The following is a 26,555-nucleotide window of genomic DNA, read 5'->3' on the forward strand; positions in this document are numbered from 1 at the left end:
CTGATGATTTATTCCTGTTCTAATCTGTAATGTATTTTTACTTTTGTCAGAGGTACTTACCTGCATATACCAAAGCATGAGCAAAATTCTAGGTAAAACTGAATGAAATGCTTGGAACTTCTTTTCACCTGGCACCTTGAGCTTGTCATGTCCTTTTTTGACATCATTTTGCTTGATCTTGGTCTGTTCTGTCAGTTCCAATGTTTTTGCTACAATGAATTATCAAGTGTGCTTCTTTTTATTATTGAAGTTAGTGATTTGAATGTGAAACTTGAAGAACAAGTCCAGCTAATAGCCAGATGCTTCTTTCTCAAATACTCACTTGCCCTTTTCCAATCCCCTGTAGAGCTGTTTTACGAAACAAGAAGGCATGATTACCAGTTACTGAGGGGAGAAGCTACACATCAAGTGTCACATGTGTGGTATTATAACATGACATTGGTATAGCCAGTGGGCAGGGAGGAAAAAGGCAAATTCAGAGGGGACAAGAAGGAAGAAAAAAGATGGAAGACAGCAAAACAGGAGAGACAAAATCCAGACCCTTTCCCAGTCTTGTACATTGTGACTTCTGCACCATATAAATCTGTCAAGCTTTTGGCTTAGTCTTGGCAGCTCTGGGTGCCACAGTTTGAATACTAATAATTCTTCCTACATATGGTGAATTTTAGGTCAGAAAATGACATTAGGTGTGTAGGCAGAGGCATCTGCCTAAGTGACATTCGATCCTTAGTAGCCAAAAAGACATTTCATCAAAAAGTGGAGTCACAGGGAGACAGAAAGGCGCTTAATATGCATAGGAAACCAATTTATGTAACAAAGTCATTGCAAAGTTGTAATTAATCAAAGGAACTAAATAATGGTGACATTCTGGGCAGTGTTATTTAGGGCTAAATGAGGGATCTGGTGTTCATAGGCTGTCATCAGTACTGAGATGTCTGATGCTGTGGCTGTCTCTGCCATGCAAAGGCATTCTTTAGTGTCTAAGAAGAAGTATTTAGTCTTTAGTGTCTAAGAAGTGTCTAAGTGAAGTATTTTGGACATTGTTAGTACAAGAACAGAAAAATGAGCTGTGGGAGGTAGAAGGACAAGTCTGAAGAGTTACCTGGCTGAGCAAATGAACATGGGTACCCAGGTCAACACCTGCAGAATGTCTCACTGAAGAGAGGAACCTAGAGCTTCTCTCTAAGAAGCTACCTTTTGTTCAAAAGCTGAAGTGGCTTCTACCTGCCATCATTTTTATATACAGCAGTATTATGTTCCTAAGCAAAGATGAAGACAGAGAGATGAAATGCAGACATCTTACGTGTGAGGATTTCATTAATGTACTCTATTGCATGGCAATTCTGTTTTTTTTCCTGTACAGTGTAGAGTTTTAGACAGTGTTTTGGGTCACTGTAACGTTCTGCTCTGGGTGTCTCCTGATTTGAGATTTAATAAAAACAATTCTTCTCTTGAATCTACAGTGCACTGCACTAGTTTTTGGATCCAGTACAAATAGACTTGTTATACTTCATGTTCTCTTTTAAACACATGAGGATTGCCAAAGAAGATCAGACCAGAGGATTAGAGTGCTGTCTCTCTGTGTGGCCAGCACCAGATGCTTAAGAAGAAGGTCTAAGAATCCCCACTGTAGGCAGAATTGAAGTTTTCTATTCTTCCTGAAGTCTTGGGATAATCCTTAACAGTAAGATCATAAATCTGTGGCCCCTAAAGCATGAGATTTTGTCTTCTTTCCCATAGTTGTTTTTTTAACATTTCTATTGTAATTGGTTTTGCTTGTTGTCTATAGAAATGCCCAAATCCTCCTTGAGTCTTGCTGAATTCTTGGTCTCGGTGACTTCCCATAGTAATGAGTTCTGCAATCTAATTATGTGTGGGTTAAAAGAATTTCTTTATCACTTTTTCATTGACCATCTCTGGATACCACTAAAGGCCCCATCTTGTATGAGAGAGGAAACAGGAATTCCTGACCTCTTGTCTCCTTACCACTCATACTTTTCTGTACTATCACATCTTTTCATCTCTTTTCCAATGTGAGCAATCTCAATCTTTAATATGACAGATTTTCCACGCCTCTCTGTGCTCCCAGCACTTCTCTGAGCCTGCTGGAAGATAGCGACCTGCTGTAGACAGAACTTCAGATAAAACTATACATACCATTGACCTAATTAAAGGCACTAATTTTGTTTATACTGTTTCCCACCCCATTCAAGCTTTATTGAGGTTTTCACAGAGCTATGCTAATTAAGTGCATCAGCAATGCTGCATTCAGGATAGAGGGTTTTGTTTTGTTTTACTAATGATCAGAAAACTGAGATCACAGAAATCACTAAACTGTGAATTATGTAGCCCCTAAGATTGCTGGTGAATTTTGTTTTGTAATTCATTCAAAACACTTATTTGTTGATAGGCATGTATAGTTTATTTTCTAGATATTGGAACTGTAAAGTTCATCTTGGTTTTCATAATGCCGTTGAGCCCTAATGTTGGGATGTTGCATGCCGTTTATCAGAGAGATGTCATTAGTGAGGATATCAGCACTCTTAAAACATAGTAGAAAAAATTGCGAACAGTTACAGGACATCCAGAGCAGGTTTTGTCCAGCCTCATCTTCAATGTATGCTTTACTTAACAGCTCTAAAGAAGCATATGACTTTCTATTTCCATAGCTACCTGCTGTGCATGTAGGAACCTTCCAGTGTTAATATATTTCTCCTTGGAAGCAATAGAAATTTAGGCACTATAATGGCAAGAGCTTCATAATAAACGTATACTAAAATATATTATGATGAAACAGCTACTGCACATGTGCAGCAGTCTTATCTCTGTCATAAATAACTCAGCAATTTTAGCAAATATTAAATATAAAGGGGCAATTTAATATTATGGGTGAACAGCTTGCGTATTAAATTTTATATAAACATGAATCTGTCTTTTAGTAGTGGGAATGTAAAAAGCTGAGATGGCCTCATGAAAATGTGTCTCCGTCTCTCCCTCTTCTCTAACTTTGAACAGCTGATTTAATTTTGAGCAAATTTTGGTCATTTTTTTCAACCAGTTCTAGAGGTGCTTGAATGTGTCTTTTTTTCTGTTCAAACTAGAAGAGAACTTTTCTCCTGATCTTGTGAAACTTAGCATTTAGAAATTGCTGTTGCTCCTAAAATAAAAAGACAGCTAAGAAGCTATTGAAATCTGGCATGACAGCTAATATACCTCTGAAAGTTATTAAAACCAAAATGCTACTCTGGTAGCAATGTTTCGGTTTCATTCAGCAGCTTTGGCTAATAGAAAAGGTTTATGAAACTTCTGCTGCAGTGTTACGCAAAGTCAGAATTATTTCCATAGCACTCTTCAAAGGATGCTATTAGGTCTATTTGTTTGAACTGATGAAATCTTAGACTCCAAGAGTAGAAAGGCTACTATTGGCCTCTAATTTAAAAGGGAAGACTGAGAACTGCTTTGAAAACAGAGAGTTTTTCCTAGTAAAAGATGCCTTCAAAAATCAGAACGTTTGTCCTTTGGAAGGGAAGTTCTATTAAAGAACTTTAGATATGCCAAGAAAGACCAATTCCAGCATCCAGTCACTGCAGTTTTGTGAATCCACAGGTAGAAGCACAAGTATACCCTGATTGCCCCTGTACAGGTGCTTAATATGTTAATAGCATTAATGGGAGTTGAAGTACGTTGGGCTAACATAGTGTCTGAATCAAGAAGGGCAAATCACTCTTTGTTTCTGGAGAATAAACTTCCCAAATGCTTTTTTCCAGCCTCCCAAGGATTTCAGTGTTGAGGTCATCATAGAGTCCAATTCTTCCACGTGGCAGCACAGCCTTTGCCAGAACAGCAACAGAGCTCAGATCTTAAAGAAGTTCATTTCACTTGTGAGACTGCCATTTCTAATACTTTCTGGAGGGGTCTTTCCCTTCTGGGCTGGCCTTATTTCATAATTCTGGATTGTCATTAATTCATAGTTACTTGGGCTCCTTTGCTGACAGTGGATATGCAGATTTGCTGATCTGCTGCATGAGGAAGAAGAGACGTGGTGCTTTACTATAGCCAAGTGTCAGTGACTGTGTTCTTGCTGAGAGTCAGAAGCAAGGATCTGAGCTCCTCTTAGCACACAGAATCAACAAATCTACTGAAGAAGGTTGCTTAATATTTACTTGATATTTACCACCTCTGGCAATCGAAGTCATGAGTCAGGCTCCTAAAAATGAAGCTACTTTGGTTTGGTTTCTTAATGATCAAAACCACAACAGCATATTGTGGGTTTTTTAGTTTTTGTTCTTTTTGTCCTCTGGCTCTTACCACGCAGATTTCACATTTTCATGTACTTTTCCTGGGACCTGGAGCACTAGAAATCTTAGTGTGTCTGTGTGTGTTGTTTTTTTTTTTTAATGCAAACTGGAATTTTCATACAAGCACGCAATTCTAGGTGCTGAAGTTAAAGTGCCAGCCATCATGAAAAGGATAACACAATTGGAGAATTAACAATTAAAGAAAATTCCCAATTAAGGTTACTGGAAAACTGTTCCAACTACTAAGGTGGTTTTTTTTTTTCTTTTAAATCAGAGAACATTGAATTAATTAAAATATTTTCAAATCATCCCTGTCAAGATGGATAGTTAATAAAGACCAAGGGCTAGATTTGTATTGTGTCTAACTTAGCTTTACTTTTTTGTTTGTCTGAAATACCTCCTGTTTTTAGAGAGAGAGTACGATCAGGGCAGTAGCTGGCTTTGCTCGAGGTGGGAATTGTTCTCTTCGTCATAAAAATGGAGGAAGATATTTTGTTTTCTTTGCCATGCTGTGCAGTGTAGAGCAAAGGGAGAATCTGCCTATCATTGCAAATAGCACTTAGGCCATCTCACAGTGTACCTTGACCCCATCCAGGCTATTCTTTTGAGTTGATGTGTGCTCATTTTCCAGCAAGGTGGATGCTAAGGCTGTTTTTCCATATACCGTTGATAACATTGGCTGTTTAAATGTTGCTGCTGTCCTGAACTGCCCCAAGGTAGACTTCCTTTAGCTGCTTCAGTTTTGCTGCTTGGATAAGAGCTGCCTAAATCTGCTTTGGCCAGCTGTTTTCCTTTGCAGTGGCTGCAGTCTGTGCCAAACTGTAGTACTGCAAACTCCCTTTGCCCAGCTTTGTATGTTGGCCTTTCAAGAAGTTAAAGTCAGTTCAGATCTTTCCTTTTATGCTGTTTAAGGCCTGGTTTTGTACAGTCTTTAGGCACCTGAAAATGCAAGTGTACTTAGAGGTTGACATGCATGCACACGCACACTTGGATTTCTCCTTAATGCCTAAAGTTCAAGAAACCAGCACTTCTAGGGATCTATATAGCTAAGGTTGATGATCACTGTCAGAAGCACAGCTGTAAATTGTATGAGAGATTCTGGCAATTACATGTACTGGGTGTTGTAGTATTCAGGCAGGAATGAGTGGCCTTGGAGGAAAAATAGTTGTTTTTGGTAACGTCTTGGGACTGTTTTGAGACAAGGCACCCATTCCATGATTATTTTTGTAGAATCATAAACTATCCCGAGTTGGAAGGGACCCACAAGGATCATGGAGTCCAACTCCTGGCTCCACACAGGACCACCCAAAACCAGGCCCCATGTCTGAGTGCATTGTCCAAATGCTTCTTGAACTCCGGCAGGCTCAATGCTGTGACCACTGCCTTGCGGAGCCTGTCCCAGTGCCCAACCACCCTCTGGGTGCAGAACCTTTCCCTAACACCCAGCCTGACCCTCCCCGTCCCAGCTCCGTGCTGTTCCCTTGGGTCCTGTCGCTGTCCCCAGAGAGCAGAGCTCAGCGCCTGCTCCTCTGCCCTCCTTGTGAGGAAGCTGCAGGCTGCCATGAGGCCTCCCCTCAGTCTGCTCTGGGCTGAACAAACCAAGGGACCTCAGCTGCTCCTCATACATCTTGCCCTCTACATCCTTCACCACCTTTGTCGCCCTCCTTTGGACACTAATAGTTTTATGGCCTTATATAGTGGTGTCCAAAGCTGCACACAGTACTTGAGATGAGACTGCACCAGTGCAGAGTAGAGCGGGAGATTTTGTAACGTAGTAAATGCTGAGAATTGGTTCCTTTTAATATTAATTAATGTTAATTAAAAAAAAAAAAGACGTACAGAGCAGCTCTTGCAAAGTGACTAGTATTAACTGGGAGCATTTGCGTATATCCAAGAAGGTGATACAGGTCACAGTTCAATCTCATATTCACAATAAAACCCCAAATCAGAAGGTAGTCATATGGTATTTAATGGATCCAAAACTCATGGCAAGTCCACTGAAAGAGTTCAAGAGGCCTGGTAATCTGAATTAGAAAATAATCCTGATAACCTGTTTTAGCAAATGTGTAGGTTTCTTCCAACATAAGTGATGACACGACTATCAGGAATGCCTCAGAACAAATTCTGAACTTCTGTAGTGTCTTCATCAGTCTTTTCTAGTGAAAAAGGATGAAGTTGAGAAATCAGTGGAACCTGGTGGTTCGTAAAAATGAGCAGGTGAAAAATGAAATACAGAAATGTCTTCTGAGCCACTTTGAAAATCCTGAGCCACTAGTGAAGAACCTAGCATACCTAATTCAAATAGGATAGGCAGTATGTCTGCAATGCATCCCTTACCTAGTAAATCAGGTATCTGTAGTGCTTTGTCTTTGTAGTTCAACACAATAGCAACACAGTGAAACAGAATAATGTAATGAAAGTACTTTTTGGCCACTTTTATTATTTTTCACTAGCTACCTGTTCAAATTGCTCTTAAAATGTTAAAGCACTGTAGTATTCGTAAGTATTCATCTGGAAATTAAGTATCTGTGTTTGTAAATATTCACATTAGGACACTTAGGGGTAAATTTTCCTTGAAGAGCATGGAGAGTTCCACACAGAAATCCTGTTAACAAATAATAGGATTTTTGTGCATAACTCCCTGTGCATTACTTTGAAAGTTTGCCCCCTGCAAGAGTTGGATAATTTTAGTCTTTGAAAATTATGCTTTTCAGATTTGGTCTTTTTCTACAGTACATTATTGATGCTACAGTCGTTAATGCTTCTGGATAATCATGGTCAAATCTTACATTGTTTTCTTTCAGTGGTGGAGAACTTGGTTTATTGTGTGCCTCAATGCTTTGACTTGTACAAGACAACATTGCAAAGGAAAAAATACATACGTGCAAAAACAATCAGTTTTGCACATTATGACCACAGATGGAAATCATGTAACCAAATGAGCAACAGAAAAAGTGAAAGATATTAACAGTAATACTTGGCTATAACAAAGACTTGTTCCTTGTTTATAAATGTTATGACCGTGTTTAGAGATCCTATATTTGGACAACAAAATAAACATTTGACAGATAATATTTTATGGCCCAGTAGTAAAATCTTACACAAAATTAAACTGAATTTTTAAAATGCTTTTTTCCTCAATCTAAATCTGAATGTACCAATGCTGAGGTTTTCCCTAATCCAAACTGTTTTCATCTACTGCTGTATTCATAGTGGAGACACTTTTTAGAGATACTGCAAAAAAAATAATGTTTCTTTTTATATGTCATTTTCCTGAGTTTCTTCAGGTTGCAAAATTGGACAGTTACCAGGCAAAAACTGGTTTTCTTGCAATGTATCCAGTATTCTTTTCACTATCCATATTTAAAATAGACTGGCAATAGCATTTGTTTTGCAATATTCTGGCACTTCAGCTTCCAGCTTTATGTGGAACCTGGAATTGCAAAGGACAGAACTGAAAGACTGGAAAAAAAATTAACTGCTTTTTTAAACCACTGTAGCGTGGGTTTAGAGAAAGGTCATAGTTGTGGTTCTTTATTTTATCTGACCCTGTCAATGGATCTCCAAACTACTTACAACCTTGGGTTTATCAGTTAGCATTTGTGATGTAGGCAAGTTGTATTAAGACAAGTGGGATTAATACCAGATTTGTGTAGGATTGAACAATGGCACATTTAAAATGTGGGGCGTCTCTGCCTAATGAGAGACAGCTGAGAGGTGTGGGTGGCCAGTTCTGCTCTCCTAGGAGAACTGTGTCATGAAGTCTGGTACATTTTTTTTTTTCCCCTTTGTAAAGTTGTATAAAAACTTTTGCCAGGCAAAGTACGTGTCTACTCCTTCTCCTGCTGAAGTTGCTGGCAAAGCTCCCACTGATTTTAGTGGAAGCAGAGCTGGACACCAGTTGGACCTAGCCTCATTTTTAAAAGTGCTTTTTCCTAGGGGTGAATAAATGCCCCGGTGTACAAATAACTCTTCTCTTGGGTGTCATATTTTATTGGTGAAAATATATCAGTTTCAACTATCAGTTGGCTGTTGTAAGATCTTGCTATAAAAGATCAAAACTAGGAAAATGCTCACTCTATGTAAAAACAAACAACCCCCAAGGTCCTCTGGAAGTTGCTGGCATCATGAAGACAGCATATTTCTACTTCGAGGTTGTAGGAGGAGTTCAGACTGCAAGATTCTGTTCTAAGCACATGCTTGTGTAACACTGTGCACGTGGTAGCTGTATGCCCGTTGATCCATTTTGGAGCTGAGATGATGTCTATGCCGTCTTCCATTTCAAAAGCAGATTGAACCATAAATTAATGAAGGGTTCTTCGGCTTTCATGCTTCGTATCTTCACAGAAGCCACTTGCACAGAACTCGTCCTTCCCCCTACTGTATTTCATTGCCAAACTAAATAAAGGAACAAAGTAGTATAAAAGTGGGGAAAAAACAACAAAAAATCATCCCAAAGCAGACGCTCAGATCAAGCAAAACAGAAATTTCATTTATAAATGATGAGAAGAAATGTGTAGGTGGTTTTTTTAAACAACCTTCATAGAAAGCCAGGCTTCAAACCTCATCTATATTTACTACAGGAAAAGGTGGCATGTTATCTTCATAGATTATGTGAATGACATATTTTATGTCACCCAGCTTGTTCTCCTAACGTAGACCACAAGATCTTCAAATAGTTTCTGTCTGGGAACCCACCCAGTCATGATTTAGTAACTGTGAGCAACAGAGAATCTATCACACCTCTTCATAAGATGTTCCAATAGCTAAATGCATTTACTCTTGCAGGAAGGAGGATGGGGGGGACTGGGGGATGGGGAGGACGGACAATGGTAACCCACAAATGGAAAAAATCAGTCCTTTCTACCTCTTTTGTAGCTTCTCACCATTGCATCTTACACCTTTATCTTGTAGGCTGAAGTCATCCGTTATCAGATTTCTCATGCAGATAGTCAGAAACAGAGTTCATGTAGTTCATGTTTAGACTGATAAGCTCAGTAGATTGAAAGCCTTGAATTTCTGATGAGAAGGCATGTTTTATTTTCTAATCACTCTTGTGGAGCTTCTCCAAACCTAATCCAATTTGTCAGCATTCTTCTTTTGATGCAGTATTCCTACAGTAACATGCCTCTGCATGTAGAGAAGTAAGATAGTTTCACGAATCCTTCTCAATAGCTCTGGTTGTAATTGCCAGAATCATGTGATTTTGGGAGATACTATTCTGCTGATTTTTGTCCAAGGACTTCAGCTCTTCCTTAGAGTCATATCCTCCTAGAGTAGAGTCTTACATTTTATGATGCTCTTTATTCTATTGTCACTATATTTGTAACTAGACATAAAAAGATCTGGACGTTGTGAGACTCATATTGTTTACTTTTACTCAGTTTAATGTATGATGCCTAAACTGTTTATCAGTGACCTGACCTCATCCCATTTTCTTTTTGTGTCCTTTGAAAAAGCTTTTAAGGATTATATTCTATATTCTTCCATTTGATTCAAAAATAAAAATAAAAATCAGGCAGACAATAAATATTTTCTGAGTTGCCCATTAGAAGTCCGTGCACTCATTTATGTTTTCTTGTTTTAAGTTGCAAATTGAATTCTGTCATAGCTGTTAATGCATTTAATAAGTATCACTGTGGGGCTATAGCACTGTAGTTTTACAATCAGAAATTTGGCCTTACAGGATTGTGTCACACCAGCACTTTATCAGACTTCACCAGAGTGATATTTTCACCATGAGCAAAACCAGAGAAGATAATCAACAGAAGTTGGAGAAGGTCTATTTCTCTTAAACCCATACTGAGGCAATTATTATGACATGATGCCAATATTATAACTACTGCTGATTTATAGTACCTTCCTTTAATTATGTGTTAATGGAGCTCAAAATCATCCATTCCTTTGTTCTGTCCAGAACTGATACCAAACTCACAGCTTATATTTTACCTAGGTCATCCCGATTACGTTTTCTAAGAGTGTCATTGCACGCTAGATTTCTCTTAGTTCTCTGGGATTTTGTTTCTGTTCCAAACCTACTGAAAACCTGTATTAGTAGACTAGAGGTGACAAACAGCTCCTCTGTAATATTTGACTACCAGTTATTGAAATCTGAAGATTTAATGTGCCTAACATTCATGCATCCACCTGGATTAATACGGGAATATAGTCACATCATCCACTGTGTAAGAGAAATATTTGTTGGACATGACTGCCTTTTCTGTGTTGTCACTGATTTGAACATTTCCACCTCATCATTTTAATGTAAGTGAAAACCAGAAGAGATCCCCAGACCTATAGACCATAGATCTCCCCAGACCTATAGAGATCACAGACTATAAAGTATCATTCAAATTCCTTATGCAGTCTGCAAGTTGTATGAGGCAGGACAAATAATTCTGGCACTGTTATACAGGGGGCTGTATAAAGTTTAAAGACCAACTAGTATAATGAAATATGGACTGAGAAAAACTTGATTTGTTTGTGTCTACATGTTCCTATTGGAATAATTTTTCCCTATTGGAAACTTTTGTTTGTCAATCCCTAGCTATTTTAAACTGCAACAATAACCAGTTGTTGCTTTCTTGTGTCCTCAGTCTTTATCCTAGCTTTTGTTAGAGACAATGCAGTGGTATTCATGTGTAACAATAAGACTCTTATGTTTCATTGTGTTTTTTTCAGGGCTATACAATGTTCTAGCCATTATAGAAGGATTGCAGTCAGCTGAGTGATGTTTACATACCATTTCCATACCCTAATAAGAGGTATAAAGAAAAGTTTGTTGTAGCCAGCAGGAGAGAGATTCAGCTTGGAAGGCCAGGACTTCTGTTGTATGAAGAAACATAGTCAAGGGAAGACAGCACTGTGCTGCCTAGTGTGCTTTTATTTTTGGCCTCTGCTTCAGTAATGTGAGCGTCAGTAATGGTTGCTGCAAACTGCTTATTCATACTACTGCTGCGCTCATTTGCTTTTGGGCAATGTTAATTTTGTGGGTGTACTAAGTTAGGAAATTGTTTACAAGGACATCAGTGGCATGGCTGTCTCGCTTGCCCTGGCAGCAGTTTGTCTCATCCACATGATGGGGCAGTTCTTGACTGTGTTTTTTGGCATTTCCATAGAAGCATACCCAGGCACCCACACCAGCAGTATCAGCACTTGTTCTAGGAGCAGGGTCTTTTCAGCATTTTCTAGCATGGTGCCTCATTCCATCATGCACTGCGGGTGACTTGCATTTCTGATACATTGTGTAAGCATCTGTGCATTCCTCACCTCCAGTACATGCTGCTGGGCTGCAGAGAAGCAGTTCTGCTCTTTGTAGCGGCAGCTAAATTTCACAAGAAACTTAATGACTTGGGGAAGTCACATGGCTGCCCAAGGTCATCACAAGGGAGCTGAAGATCCCTAAGCTTGCAAATGTGGGGCCGAGACTGAGGGTGCATTTCTGACACAACTGTCAGGCAAAGCAGAGGTTCCATTCCTGCTTTTCAAATACAATGCCCTTGACTTTTGGCAGGCTTCTGAGAACTGAAAGTGTTGTCTGGATTCATGGGAGGTTGAGAGACAAAGAGAGGGAGAGAGAGCAGTAATCCTAATAATGAAGACTTGCTCCTTGGAGCAAGAAATGAAGTCCATGTCTTAGTTTGGGTACGATCGGGGCAAGATTCCTCATTCCATAGCCAGCTGGAGAAATGTATTCTTATTACTGCTCCTCCTGTTGTCTTTGAAGGTAGCAAGGCAGGAAAAAAGATCTGAGATATGCCAACAGTTACTTTTTTCCAGGCAAAAAGACCCAAGCGCTAAATCATTCAGGTTATTAGTCAAATGCTATTCCATGGTCTTTAACATTCTTCCTGATAAAATAAAGGCTGTTTTGATTGAACAATAAAACTTGTGACCATGGGTGTTATTTTTAACAATGTATAGATTGTTTTTGGTGTTTCTTCCCATGACTGTACTGTGGCTGTTTATATAATTTACCATGGCGCTCTGTTAGTCAACAATAGACTGCATAGACTGCTGGTTTAGGATGTTGACTCAAGCTTAGTGGTTAATCAAACGGTATGGCAAATACCAGCCTTTCTTATTAAAAGCATGTCTCAATGCAGTGCCTATTTCTGGGTCCTGGTCCAGTGTTATGAAGAGTTTCTCCTCTGTGATCCTATTTGTGTGACACAGTTTCATGATTCTGTGATATATACACCTGAGAGAGTTTGAAAAGACTCTATCCCTGTTCTTAGTCTGTGTTCCTCGCGTCTTCAATTGTATGTTTGGCTTCTTTATTAGATGTGGGAAATGAGGTTCACTTTCCTGTAAGACACTGGAGTTTGGTCACAACTAGGGACAGGATGTTGAGCAGGAGAAGCTGGCACACTTAGAAATCTTGAAATTTCTTATGAGCTACCCTAGCGTATTTTGTCCATGCGTGCAGGGTTAGACCCCATTGCAAACTAGGCTGGGAAAGAATCTGTCTCCATGTGTGGTCCTCAGAGATTTCTGGTTCTTGGTCTTCCTCTGTAATGTAGACCACAGCTGGCTTAAGCTTACCTGAAAAATTCACCTAATAAATTCCTTGGCACTGCAGATGTGTAGGTGATACTTTTATTTTTCTTGCAGTTATTGTGTTTATGGCTTTTGATTTTTTTAATATGGGTCTTGCAATTTTCTTGGCTGATTGAGGGAACTTTGTATAGACTATTATCAAATGAAAACATCAGAATGTGAGAACTAGGAAAGAATGTTTCGCATTGTCAACCTACATATACAGAATACTGCATTCTGACACCTGTTTGAGGTGGACAAGCCCATTGTTTTTGAGGTACGTGAAGCATTGAAACCGTGGAGTGACATGTGCCTGCCTTTGGAAATACTGCTAAGTTGACAGAGATGTGTGTGGATAGTATTTTCTGAGGTATTTCTGGGACTTACTTCCTCACTGCTTGGTGTCTGTGGTGATCATGGTGATGAATTGATTGAAAAGTTGATGGTCACACTAACATGCATGTGCTGATGAGCTGGTAAATACTGAGAATGCTTCTGGTGCACATATTTTTAAGACCTGTTTTTCATTAAAAACAGTAGGTGAGTAAATGTAAGGAAGAAGTAGTCTCATTTTGCTGCTAACTGTTGAAATGAATGATTTTTCTCCTTCTGTGTTAATCATCAGAGGCCTTGCCATACTTTTTTCTTAATAAAATCTTAGGTTACGCATACACCTACAGTCACTGTCACCTGCTGACTCTATAAAGCTGAGTGTTGACTGCAGGTGTTCCCAGGAGACCAAAGGCAAAATGAAAATGCCAAGTAATTGGTACCCCCACTCTTAATTCAGTGTGTCTTGTGTTGCAGAACATATGCAAAATGAAAGGGAAGATCTTCAGAGAGCTGCATGCAAATATTAACTGGTTGTGGTTTTGGAAGTAAAGGAACAAGGAGATACAGAGAGTGCTTTTTAAGCTCTTCTATCAAATGTCATATCTCTGTTTTAATATTTCATGTGATGTGGCTTCTTTCAGATGATCAGATGGATTATATGAGATCAGAGAAAAGGGAATGATACTACTCAGATGCAGAAAACAGAAAGAAAGTACTGCCATGGCAGGGGAGGGCACAGACTACAGAGCATTAGTACTTTGTAAAACGTGTTTCAAAATCTACATATTCCAGATATCCAGTAAAAAATATTGAGGCAGAAGTATTTGATTTATAATCAATAAGTTTAAAATAAACTTCAAAGAAAGCTTGTACAACAGTATTTTAGAATTCCTGCAATGAAATTTGTTAGATAAGACCATTAGATGCTTGTTTTCTGGACAGCTTTACCATTTGTATGCTTACTAATTATAAAGGAAAGACTTAATAAATTATGTATCAATGTTAAACAACTTGCTTTTCAAACAAAGGAAACTGGCCACTACTGTAGTTTCTTGTGCTATTTTTATCTTTCTCTTACAGGGCAACAATTTAAGGAAAATACTCCTATATCGCTACTTCAAAGGAGAATATGGAAGTGGTATGAATGGGCCTCTGTCTGCCAGCTACAGCAAAACTGCACAAGTGGGAGGTAAATCAACACACATCATTTAAGAGAAACAAAACTAGCAGCACCATTTCTCCTAAAAGGCACATTGGAAGTGCTCCAGGGGATTTAGTTGGTATATAAATCAAACAATTCTGTAACCAGTTAGAAGAGAGGTAGTATCAGACTTTTCCTGTTTTTAAGTTGCATGCACCTGTCTCAGATGGCTGATGTGCATTTGGCAGCACTGAAGTAGGAACTACCCCCCTCCCCCCCCCCCCCAATCAATCATTCAATTCAATTCTAATTGGTAACACCATTTGCTAGTAAATTCACATCCAGGAAACCAGCAAAGCATGCAACATTTGTACAAAGATACTGCTGTTTCTGGAAACCAAACAACTTTTTGAAATTCCAGATCCTTTATTGATATGTGAAAAAATAAGACATAAGGAAAAGCTTTTCAAAAAGATGTTGGTTAAGCAATGAAACAGATTTCCCAGAGAGGCTGTAGAACATCACTTTTTGGGCTTGCTGAAAACTTTACCGGACAAGACTCCGAGGAACCTGCTCTAACCATCATGAGCAGGAGGTTTGAGTAGATGACCTCTAGAAGTCCCTTATAAACTAATTTTTGCATGATTCTGTTATAGAAGCTGTTGGAGGTTACTGTAGGGGGCTTTCTAATAGTACCAAAAATAACATGTCATAGGAAATAAGGTAGACTAAGGTGTGGAGTTGCATCATAGTAAAGCTTACCATTGCATTTTCAGCATATGTTAAAAGCACATCCAGATTTGTGGGCATTTCCAAATGATCAGCTGATCAGAGATCAGTGACTGTTTCAGTGTTAACACTAGAAATGTTTACAGTCTGTCTATTTTGTACATCAAATATTTCCCTGGCAAACAGGAGAACAGAGTTAATATTTTTTTTACTTCTCTCTGTAAAAAGTGTATGTATATATATGTATGGTTTCATTACTAACGTCTGATATATTTTGTTGGTTCTACTTTGTTTAAAACAGTACCGTATTTTTCCTCATGTAGTAGATGCAGTTACATTTGTTTAAATGTGTGTATAGCAGGAAAGATGATCTGTAATAATAAAAGATGGTTGATTTAATGAGTTAATACAGTTCAACAAAATCCCTTAAAATCACACCTTAAATTAAATTGGATTAACTCAAGTCTCAGTTCTTAAAGAACATCGTGATGTTGCTGGTCTAGGAATTAGATTGACAAAAACATTTAGCTAGAAGGTCATACCGATAACTAGAGTGGATTTACTGGTATGCAATCCTTGTATATATTGGACCTGTGACTGAAAAGCAGATTTAAAAGTGTTTTTAGACCACTGATCAGGCACATTTTTGTGTATGCAACAGTGGAATTAAAAAGGGGGGTTCTATGGACAAAGCAGTGTTGTTTCCAACTTTATTTCAGACTTTATTGTCTGAATATTAGAACAGTGGTTTGGGGTTTTGTTTTATTCCTTATTCTTGGAGCTGAACATTGTACTTTCACTCAAAATCTTGTCTGTATCAAGGGGAATTTTGCCCCAAACAGAATTTCAAGATTAAATGTATTACATTGCTACTGTATGCATAAGGCAATTTTTACTAATAGATTTGCTTCCATATATACACATGAAACAAACATGAATAGTATTTATTTGTCTGATTTGCAGGTGGATTTGCGGGACAAGACTCAGACAAGTCTGGGGTATCCATGTTTGATATTCAGTGCCTTCTGGATAAAGAAGGTGCATCAGAACTAGTCATAGATGTTATAGTAAACACCAAAAATGACAGAATTTTCTCAGAAGGCATTTTGCTTGGTATTGCATTGCTTGAAGGTGGAAACACACAAACACAGGTACTTGTTTCATTTACTTATTCACATATTGCTTTTCAAATGCATGTAGTCTGGAGACAAATAAAAAGAACATTTTTGCAGTGAGTTCTGTAGGAATTTTATCACTATAAAATGTATTCCTAAAATGCAAATGTAAATAAGCCCTGTTATTATACAGTATCTCATACTGTAGACTCTTCAATAGAAGAAAGCATTTTTTGACTGTCTGGTCTTTGCCATATGAGCATTATATCCAGATATTTCAAGGTTCGTATTGTAAATTTAATAATTACAATACTTTCAGGTTTATAATAGCAAAAAAAATAATAATAAAATAAAAATCTGGAAACATTTGAGGCATTTTTTCAAAATCTCTGGAGAGAAAAATTGGCCATTTGGCCAATTGGCCTATGAAATATCCCATTCCATAGGAAATATCAGCTTTAAACTATGGATTTTAGTTTTTGTGAATATCACTCTCACACAACTTTAGCCAAATAAGATGACTGTTTATTCTTACTCTATCTATGATCAGCAGAGATACCATAAGAGAGGACAGATGGCATAAATCTCTCCCTGCATTTCCACATATCTCATCATTGCCTGTGAAGGGAACCTAAGTAACCAACTTATACCTCATTTCAAGACTATGAAAGTTAAATGAGAGGAATCCCATCCTATATCTCTATTCTGTAAAAAAAAAAAAAAAAGATGCAATCTGTCACCCTTACAGAGTGTCCAGAAAGTGTTAAAGTGAGTTGTTGTTGCAGCTTTCTAAAATGAATTGTTAGGGAATTGTAAAAGGACTTTACTTGTGAGACAGAGGTTTGTAAACTGCTGGAAACGGTACTCAGCCTGCTTGACAGTAATACTAAGGGATGGGACTTAAAAACCTAAGATATTAATTCCAGTTCTGTGACTGTGAAGAACTAAGAATGTGTACAGGCTAAGCTGTAACATTATATGTAGATGTAGATGTTTCATGGTTCCCCTTGTAGTTACATAATATCAAATACTTTCACTATTATTTATAAATGGAATATTGTAACTCCAGAATGCCTGGAGAAATGGAGAGTGTCATGAAGTAATTTAATTTCCGAGTGTAATATTGTGACATTTGAAAGATTGCAAATAACACTGTTCACCATTTTAGCTAAATGTAAAAATATTATGATCAATATTCGTTACCAGCCCTGCATATCACTTTGTGAAAGAACTGGTCATGCAGTGGCCACCATTTTTTCTGTGTAAGTGAAGTAATGATTCATTATACGTTTCACAAAAATAGTGTATTTTGTTTTTTTTTTTTCTTAGAAGAATGATAGCTTGAGTGTCTTTTTTTTTCTTTTCTTTTTTTTTCTTCCTTCAGTATTCAACTTATCAGCAACTGAAGGAGCAAAAAAAGTCAGAAAAATTCTTTAAAGTCCTGTATGACCGCATGAAAGCTGCTCAGCAAGAGATACGATCAACAGTGACAGTGAACACTATTGATTTGGGGAGCAAGAAGAAAGATGATGATAGTGACCTAACCATATCTGTTCCCAAAAAGAGAGGTAAGGAGGCACCCATGTAAAAGAGGGAAGAGGGTAGTGCATTACATTCAAGCTGCATGTATTGCACCACTGATAATATCCTGCAATGATCAAGAAGATTTAACAGTAATCATTACTAATTTGCCTCATTTGCCTGTTTTTCTCTAAATTGCAGCCCATATCTTAAGCTGGTTACATGGAATTATCATTGATGAAGTCAGTGAAACGATGCCGATTTACGCCAGTAGAAGATATAGACCCAAATTTTTAGAGAAGCAGAAGTAGAGGCTGCTGCTAATGGGGCTATTTCACAAGAGCAAGCACAGGAACTGATTTCTCACCCTGTGGTCTTTCCATTGTTCTCATCATTTATTGTATATGGAAGAGAAATAGTAGGGCTTTTTGTTTTAATGTTCTACTTAATTCTGGTTTGTGGTTTATTTGGAACATGCTATCCCTGCATGAATGTTGCTTTGATATTCTTTGTAAGTTGCCTAGAGGTCTTCAAAAAGTTAGGCACCAAAAAAGAAAAAGTCGCATTCATTATTATTTTTTTTCTTTGTTCTGTTTAATAAAACAAGGGAAAACAGCTTCAAAAATTAAGGAAAACTATCTTCTTTTCAGTGAAGGATTCAACACTGCATCTGAAAGAGGGTATGAAAGGTCAGCTAACAGAAGCATCTTCTGCAACATCCAAGGCTTACTCTGTATATCGAAGAGAAATGGACCCAGAAATAGATCTTATGGGCTCAGGAACAGATGCTGCAAATGCAGAAGAGAAGTCCACAGAAGAAGCAATAATGAGTCCTGCTATTGCAATCATGCAGCCAATATTGAGATTTCTTCAGCTGCTGTGTGAGAACCACAACCGAGAGCTCCAGGTAAAGTGTTTCCGAGCAGAGTTGCAAAAGAAGTATTGCAGGAGCTGGAACTTCATGAAGGAAGGAAAACATGCCTCTGCCTGGCTCCTATTACAGAATAAGGGTGTCTAAAATATTCTTGTTCTTTTGGCCTAAGGGATAAAATAACCCTTTTCAAGAACTGTTTGCATGTTCAGTTTAAGCGCATGTTTACGCCCTCAGAGTGGCTTGGGGACCTTAACATAGCCACATGGAATTGAGAGGTTTCAAAAAGTTCCTGTTAATATGGTTTCTCTGCACAAATGGTGGGTCACTTACCACAGGCTTGAAGATTCCAGGAAGTTTCTGGACAAAGTTTGGGTACTGTTCTTTTCCCTAGATATTATGATTAAAGGCTGCAAGATGCAACATGAGTCCCTGCTATCAGTTCCTCTGGTAAAAATTACTGTCCCCATAGCAACTTTTGCAAAATGAATTTTCTCTAAATATGCCTCGGTGTAGTGTCCAGTAGCCTCCCTGAAAGTAGTGCTGGGGATGCCTTGAACTAAACTACTGTTCTTCACTGACACTGCTATGGAGCAGTCTGAATGTGCTGCTCTACCTGCCCAGCTATGGGGCAAGAACCTTCCAAACAAAGGATCATGATAAACAGATGGATGGGGTCAGTCGTGCAGGATGTCTATAAGACAGGTGTTTGCAGATGTTTGCAAGGTTCATGTTTCTAAGTCCTCCTTTCTCTACTGACTTAATCAAATGATAGTTCTCAACTGCTGCACTAAAACGTAATGTATTTTCTACAGTGTAGTGTACTTCAGTGCTAAGGCAGAGTAATCATGTGGTCATAAATTGTACCCTTCAGGAATTTCATGAAAAAGACTGTGTGTTTGATATGACTCTAACAATCTCTCTCCTTTTTTTTTTTTTTTTTTTACGATCCTTTTCTCCATCCACCAGAATTTTTTAAGACATCAGAACAATAAAACAAATTACAACCTTGTTTGTGAGACCCTTCAGTTTTTGGACTGTATCTGTGGAAGCACGACAGGTGGACTAGGCTTACTGGGGCTTTACATCAACGAGAGGAACGTGGCTCTTGTGAACCAGACATTGGAAAGCTTGACTGAATATTGCCAAGGTCCATGCCATGAAAATCAGGTAGGCCTTGAGTAACTGCTGGATGCAGAAGTGTCTACTTGAGTGTGTGGTATCTTTGTGCTTATCACAAACTCTTCAATGTTCTTAATAACAAATTCACTTGCAGTTACTGTGACTAAGCTGAACACATGTCAAACCTGCATAAGAACTGAGAAATTCTTTCAAGTCAGAACTAAAAATAGACTCTTCCTGTAGAATGTCAGCTTACATGTAGGGTTTCCAGTCCTTTTGGAGAGTTTTATGTCTTATGTCAGTGGGTCCATGGTTTAAATCTCACTTCATGAAACTTTGGATTTCAAGTCACAACTGTAGAAAGTACATTGCATATACAACTGTGATGGTTTTGTTTGTTTGTTTGTTTTTTGTTTGTTTTTTGTTCTGTTTTGTTTTTCCACTTTCATTCATTTTGCCTTTGGTTTTTATATCGGTTGCTAATATTTACTTTCCTGATTTAACCTAACTGCCACAGAGTTTAACTTACTGTTCTGCTATATTACCTATCAGCACCTTTAATTATGATATCAGTAGGAAAATGAATGAGGCTAAAGACCATGTTTCTAATCAAATATATAGTTCTGTGCCTTGCTTGATGCAGACTTTTTAACTGTGACTGTTGGTAGATGTCTCTACAGTGCTATGGTGAGGCTAGTAAAGAATGTACTTACATGCTGCTGTAATTGATCTGAAGAGAACAAAACTGTGGTAGAGTTGTCTGGATGAAATTTCAGAATGTTCACTCTGGATTAGGAATGGAAAAATCAAAGTGGGCAAAAATACAAAGACACAATCTATTCTTGGTAATAGAAATAGCTGAAGAAATACATTCAGTATTAATGCTCATTCATTAACATGCACAATGAAGTGCAAAGTGCTTTTATCACTGTTGCTGGTAATCAACTGCCTTTACTTAAAACTTTAAAAACAAGCAAACAAAGTATTTTGGTGGGCTAAATTTTAAACAGTCATATTTGATCCAGTAATGAATGGGGAAAAAACATTTGTAAAAAAGAGTAATTACAGGACTAGAAATGAGGAAAATCTGTTCTCAAGTTAACTTGTTCTCTAACTTTACAGAGGAACACTGATAATGGAAGAGAGTGATTAGACTTGTTATTTAGACTTACCTGCTGCTGGGAAGTCACTCAGGATTACAGTTATGCTTGTGTACACCAACTGCAAATCTCATTCAGTGCATTTCAGAGGCAAATGCTCCACACTGTCATTTTCATCTGATTTTTTGTTGTTGTTGTTTTGTTTTTTTTTCATCTCTCTGTCTTTCTGGAAAACTTCTGCTTTCCTATTGTCCTGTAAACCTGTTAGAAAAAAAATACCATACGCTTATACAGCTGACATTTATTTATGTGGCTTAGAAGGTCCAGAACTCCAGCTGTAAAAGCACTGGGGAAGTACAGTTGATCATATTTACAGTTTTGATTTCTGTGTGCAGAAATGTCCTTGTGTGCAGCATATGTCCAAATGTGTGTAGATAACCTTAATCTTTGCAAACAGGTTATGCTATAAGACAGTGATATTAATGCTGGTTGCTGAATGCAAATTTAGAATTTGAGTGTGCAAATTTGATTCAAGTGTGTCTTTTATGTTCGTGTGTGTGTGTCCAGCCAAATCTGTTAGTGCCCCTGTGGGTTGCTGTCTCTAACTTGTACCACTTGGTGCCTAATCCTGCATGACTCACTGCAAGCAAATTTTAGCTTGCACCACTTTTTCCCCAGTTGTATACCTCACTATTGGCAGTGTTGGGATTAGTTCTGTACACCAAGTGTTCCTCAGCACAACTTGTGGCACGTTTTCAGGCTGCTCTGCTTTGGCTGGAAGGTTCATTGCAATCTCAGGGTCATTCAAGTTTTGCACCCTTGCTTTGGAGATTTGCTGATGTGCATATTCTCTCTCTCTCCCCTCCTCACCCCTTTTTTTCTCTCCCTGTCTCCTTCCCTCCTCTCTCTATGACTCTGTTCTTTTCTCTTATTTTAGACCTGCATAGCCACCCATGAATCTAATGGGATTGATATTATAATTGCACTCATCTTGAATGACATAAACCCTCTTGGCAAATACTGCATGGACTTGGTGCTTCAGCTAAAGGTACAGTAAATGTAAATTTGTTTATTTAAATTTGAGTAATAAAAGAAGACATACCTATGCAAGAGCTCTAGGTGACCTGACATTTACTTAGTCTTACCATAGCATGATACACTCAGCAGCCCTGGAAAACAAGTGGTGCAAATGAATTCAAATCAGCTTAATCCACTTTAGTCCTTCTACAATAGGACTTTTGACCAACTGTTGTGTTTGGGAGTATACCCTCAGCTTTTTTGAAAGAATCCTATCAAATAGACATGATGTAGCTAGCATGAAGAGTCCACATGTAGGGCACAAAATCTCATTGGATTGATAAACAGGTATACTGTTAAGGCAATGTAACATCAGGCATTCTCTGTATATACTGAATTCTGTGATTCTGTGTACTTACAAAAAATATTTGAGAAAGAGATGTTGTGAAAAAGAATAATATATCAGATGACCTGTAATTAAGATGTCAAATGAAGTTGACAATGTGGTTAAATTAAATTATATTTTATTTCCCTTCTCAGTGTCCTCTGAGGGAATGGTGAAGTGTAGTGCTTGAATTTTGTTTTGTATTCTCTTGAGAATTGGATAGGTCCATAGATAAGTTTCTCTGGTCTGTGTGCCACCACATGCAGAGGGAAATTTTGCAGCTATACTGTCTGCCAAGTAGGGTAGAACATGTCCAGAAAGAGCCCTAGATTATTGTCTTTTCTTGTCTTCTGAATGAAGTATTTCCATTGCAGAAGGTCTATTTCCTCCCCAAAACCAGCAACTACTTTGTGGTAGCTGCATTGCATCATATTGGCAACATTATGGATGTCTAATAAGATAATTAATATAGCTATGTATCATGTACAATGAAACATTGAATCAACAATGTTTTACACATGATTTTAATAACTGTAATTACATGTTTGAATGGCAGTATAATTCAGGTCCCGATCAAGCAAAACACTTAAGCAGACATTTAACTTTGAACTCAGAGATAGTTCTTTTGAAGTCCAAATTTCAGTCTCTGTAAAGACCTAGTTATGTTCACTCCAGTGCCATTTTGATTTGTCGTTACCATAAAACTCGAAAATGTTTGTAAAACATCTTTTCTATCTAATTCACAAGACTGGAGTTTATTGGCATTGCTACAATGACCAGTTTGGCCATTTTCATGGGACACTATGTATGGCCTCACTTACTTAAATAGCAGAAGTTGTAGTGAATGATATCAAAGGGTCAAATTGCGGAACTGATTATGGTGTTACAAAATCAGTGTCATTTAGGTTAGAACGGACATCTGGAGGTCACATAGTCCAACACCTCCACTCAAGCAAGGTCAGCTAGAGCAGGTGACCAGTTGGGTTTTATTATCTCCAAGGACAGAGATGCCACAACCCATCTGGGCAAACTTCCAGTGTTTGACCGACTTCAAAGTAAAAAAGTGTTTTCTTGTGTTCAGATGGAATTTCATTTATGTTTTAATTTGTGTCCATTATCTCTTGTCCTGTCACTGAGCACTACTGAGAAGAGCCTGGCTCCCTCTTCATTCTCTTCCATCAGGTATTTTTACTTGGTAACACTTTATACTGACAAGATTCCCCTGAGCCCTCTCTTTTCCAGGCTGAACAGTCCCAGCTCTCTTCAGCCACTCCTAATGGAAAATTCGTTTAACAGAGCAGCTCTTTGTTGGACTTGTTCTAGTAAGTCCATATTGTTTGTGTATTATGGAGTCCAGAACTGGATACAGTACTGAGCTAGATGTGATGTCAAGAATTAGATGCAAATTAGGAAGTTACTGGTTTTTTTTGTTTGTTTTTTTTTTTTGTGAGTGACAATACATCCAAGTAATACAGCACTGAGTTTACCAGGTAATGTTTAGCATTGGCAGTCTGTCAGTGCTTACAGACAACTCAGAAGTTGTAGATTTTGCAGTGAAAATACAAAATTTCAAATATATGGTCCCACACACTTACGCATACAAACACATTTAGATGCTTTTTTCAGGGAACACTACATACCCCTTCAACCAGAGCAAAGACCATGCAGAATTATATTTTCGCATACCGTCTTAATTTGCCTTGTTTTGCTCATACTTTGTGATGTGGTATTTAATTACATCTTCATGGATTATATTTTCCATTGGACTCCTGAATCATTTGGTGAGCAGGATAGACAATGTTCATTGAGTGAACAGATGTCCGATGTTCTGTTCTGCCTTTTGTTATTGTGAGTATGAACCTCCCAGCCTTTCTTACTGACTAGTATTTAAGACCTGGTACAGCGTATGACCTCAATATCTGCCACTCTGAATAGTGGCAGGATGAAGAGACATTGTCAGTCTAGTAGCCCATGCAATTCCCTGGAAAAGGGTGGGGAGACTAATAAATGTCTTTTTGGCTTTTCTTGTAATACTCAGTAAGATGAAATGGGAACCCAGGAAAAGAAAAATGAAGGCCAGAAGTATTTGGGATATCCATTTTGTAGCAACTGGGGACTGGTTCTTCATAGTACTAATATGTTCTGAAGAACTTTATATTCTGTTTTCAAAGTATTGGACCTCTTTTCACCACTGATATCTGGGAATAGAAGCCAGGGTCTCATGGTCTCAAAGCATGCAGAAAATGAGAAATCAGTGGTTAAATAAGCATCTCAAAGTCAGGTGTAAGTGATCAGATAGAGAAGGGGAAGGAGAAAGTGACTTACGAGTCAGAAATTTCCTTAGAAAGTGACTTACGAGTCAGAAATTTCCTTCTTTGGGACAAAAATCTGGAGGATGTGCCTGCTTGCTGTACTTCTAGGCACGCCACTTTTTCTGAGTCAGTAGCAAGAAGCTGGCTATTAATGATAGTAAGATCAACTCACCCTTTACCTTTCTTCACTTCATAGAAGCTGCAGTAGGATTCTCTCCACCCTTAGGATTGCCTGCACTGGGAATGGCTTCAAAGCCCTCCTCAGCCATGAGCAAATAGACTGAGGCCTCCTTCCACTTTTTCCCATTTTTTACTTCTCAAGCTTCCTGATAGCCTGTCTTGTCCCCTTCCCTTCTCATTCTGAGATCCTACCAATGCTGCCACAACTGACTTGGTCATTCACCATTGTAAGGGAACTCTGCAGCAGAATAGAAGCTTCCAGTTTTTCAGAGCAGCACCCTGTTAGGAGTCTCTCACTTTCTGTCTTTTCCTTCCCCCTGATGCCATTCAATGTACACGTTCAAGTTTTGCTATGTAGGTTGCAAGGTGAAGAATCTGGCTGGACCTTTCCAGTGGACAGTCCTGATTTGATTTCAGAAAGAAAAGGGTGGCTATGGAAAAATTCATATGGCATCCCATTATCCTTCAGCCAGTCCCAGTCTGATCTCCTCATCCGTTGTTCTTTGTCCTTATCTCATTTTTGTGTTTGCAGGCTTAGTCTTCTCTCTCCTGGCTTTTCACTCAACTCCCAGTCTCCTCTCCTAGAAGGTCCTAGTTCCCCAGTTGGGTATGAATCCTCATTCTATTCTTCCACTCTCCTTCCATCTTACCCTTTCTTCTGCTGCTGACTTTTAATCCTACACTCCTCCAGTTCTTTATCCAGCTGTCTTAATATAGTTGTATTGAGTTCTCCTCATGCATTCTCATATCTTTTTCTCATTTTCACACATTCTCTGAAACTCAGTACCAGATATTTCCTTTTGTGCTGCCTATGAGATACTCTAGACTTAATTCAGTTGCACACAAAAGTACTATTTGAATTGCCTGTGTGCATCTTGCCTGGCTTCCAAGTGCTGCTCCACGAAAGTATGGGTTTCTTATTTCAGAAACCCACCCAAAGCTAGAAGCTATGACATCAGACTTAGGAAATAGTTTCTAATTCTGTTGGTTCACTGGCTTCAGGTGTTTTCCTAGCCAGTCCTAACTTCATCCTTACTCCCTCTGTTCCATTTTGTGTTTTCCTCCAATAAACTTCTGTCCCTGTTCAGTCTCCCTTTTATCCAAGTTCTTCTTTCAACATCTTTCAAAGCAGGCAGTCCTTCCCACCACGTTCCATAAACCTAGGCAAGTACCTATGAGCAAACACAGACCCGAAACTGCTCAGAAGTATCTGTTGTTCCCCATGCTGGAGCATACTATTAAGAAGTACCTTGTCAGGCTGGAGAAATAATCTGATAAGAACCTCATGAACTTGGAAAAAGGAAAACACAAAGTCCTGCATCTGGGATGGATTAACCCGTGCAGTAGTACAGGCAGGGGACTAAATGACTGAAAAGCAGCTTTGTAGAAAGAGATGGTTTTCCTGGTTGAGAAGTTAAACATGAGTCAGCAGTATACCCTTGCAGCAGAGAAACCCAACCACATCTTGGGCTGTATTTGCGAGAGTGCAGCGAGCAGTTTGAGGGAAGTGATCTTTCACTTTTGTTTGACACTAGACTGCATCTGAAGTACCTTGCCTATTTTGGAGCTCTGTGGTGTGGGAAAGGCATTGAGGTACTGGAGTGATTGCAGTGGAGTGCTGTTAAACTGATGTATGAGGTGAGAGGTTCAGCCTGCACAAGAGCTGGCTTCAAGGAGACCTCTTGATGCAACCACCACAGGAGTAGCACAGAAAAGGTAGAGCCAGACTTCTCTTGGAGATGCATAGTGGAAGGGTGAGGGACAATGAACACAAGCTGGAGTATGGGAAATTCTAATTAGACACAAGAAAAAATTATTTTCTTGTGAAGGTCATCAAGCTGGGAACTGGTGCCCAGGAAGGGCACCAGTGAGGTCTCCTTCTTTGGAGGCGTT

General features: G+C 38.6%; 1 protein-coding gene across 5 annotated transcripts in view; it reads left to right on the plus strand.

Moving 5' to 3' along the window:
• Positions 1 to 26,555, plus strand: part of ITPR2 (inositol 1,4,5-trisphosphate receptor type 2) — a 268,838-nt gene that overhangs the window by 171,198 nt on the left and 71,085 nt on the right. For all 5 annotated transcript variants that reach the window (XR_005816274.1, XM_040545169.1, XM_040545170.1 and 2 more), the window contains 6 exons: positions 14,250 to 14,358; positions 16,003 to 16,190; positions 17,539 to 17,722; positions 18,326 to 18,582; positions 19,516 to 19,716; positions 21,706 to 21,816. Coding sequence is in view for 4 of the 5 variants with exons in the window: in XM_040545169.1 (XP_040401103.1) it covers positions 14,250 to 14,358; positions 16,003 to 16,190; positions 17,539 to 17,722; positions 18,326 to 18,582; positions 19,516 to 19,716; positions 21,706 to 21,816 (1,050 nt within the window). In the remaining variant the exon portion in view is untranslated. The remainder of the gene's footprint in view (positions 1 to 14,249; positions 14,359 to 16,002; positions 16,191 to 17,538; positions 17,723 to 18,325; positions 18,583 to 19,515; positions 19,717 to 21,705; positions 21,817 to 26,555) is intronic.

The sequence above is a fragment of the Cygnus olor genome, chromosome 1 (genome assembly GCF_009769625.2).
Source record: "Cygnus olor isolate bCygOlo1 chromosome 1, bCygOlo1.pri.v2, whole genome shotgun sequence".
Taxonomy (NCBI): Eukaryota; Metazoa; Chordata; class Aves; order Anseriformes; family Anatidae; genus Cygnus; species Cygnus olor.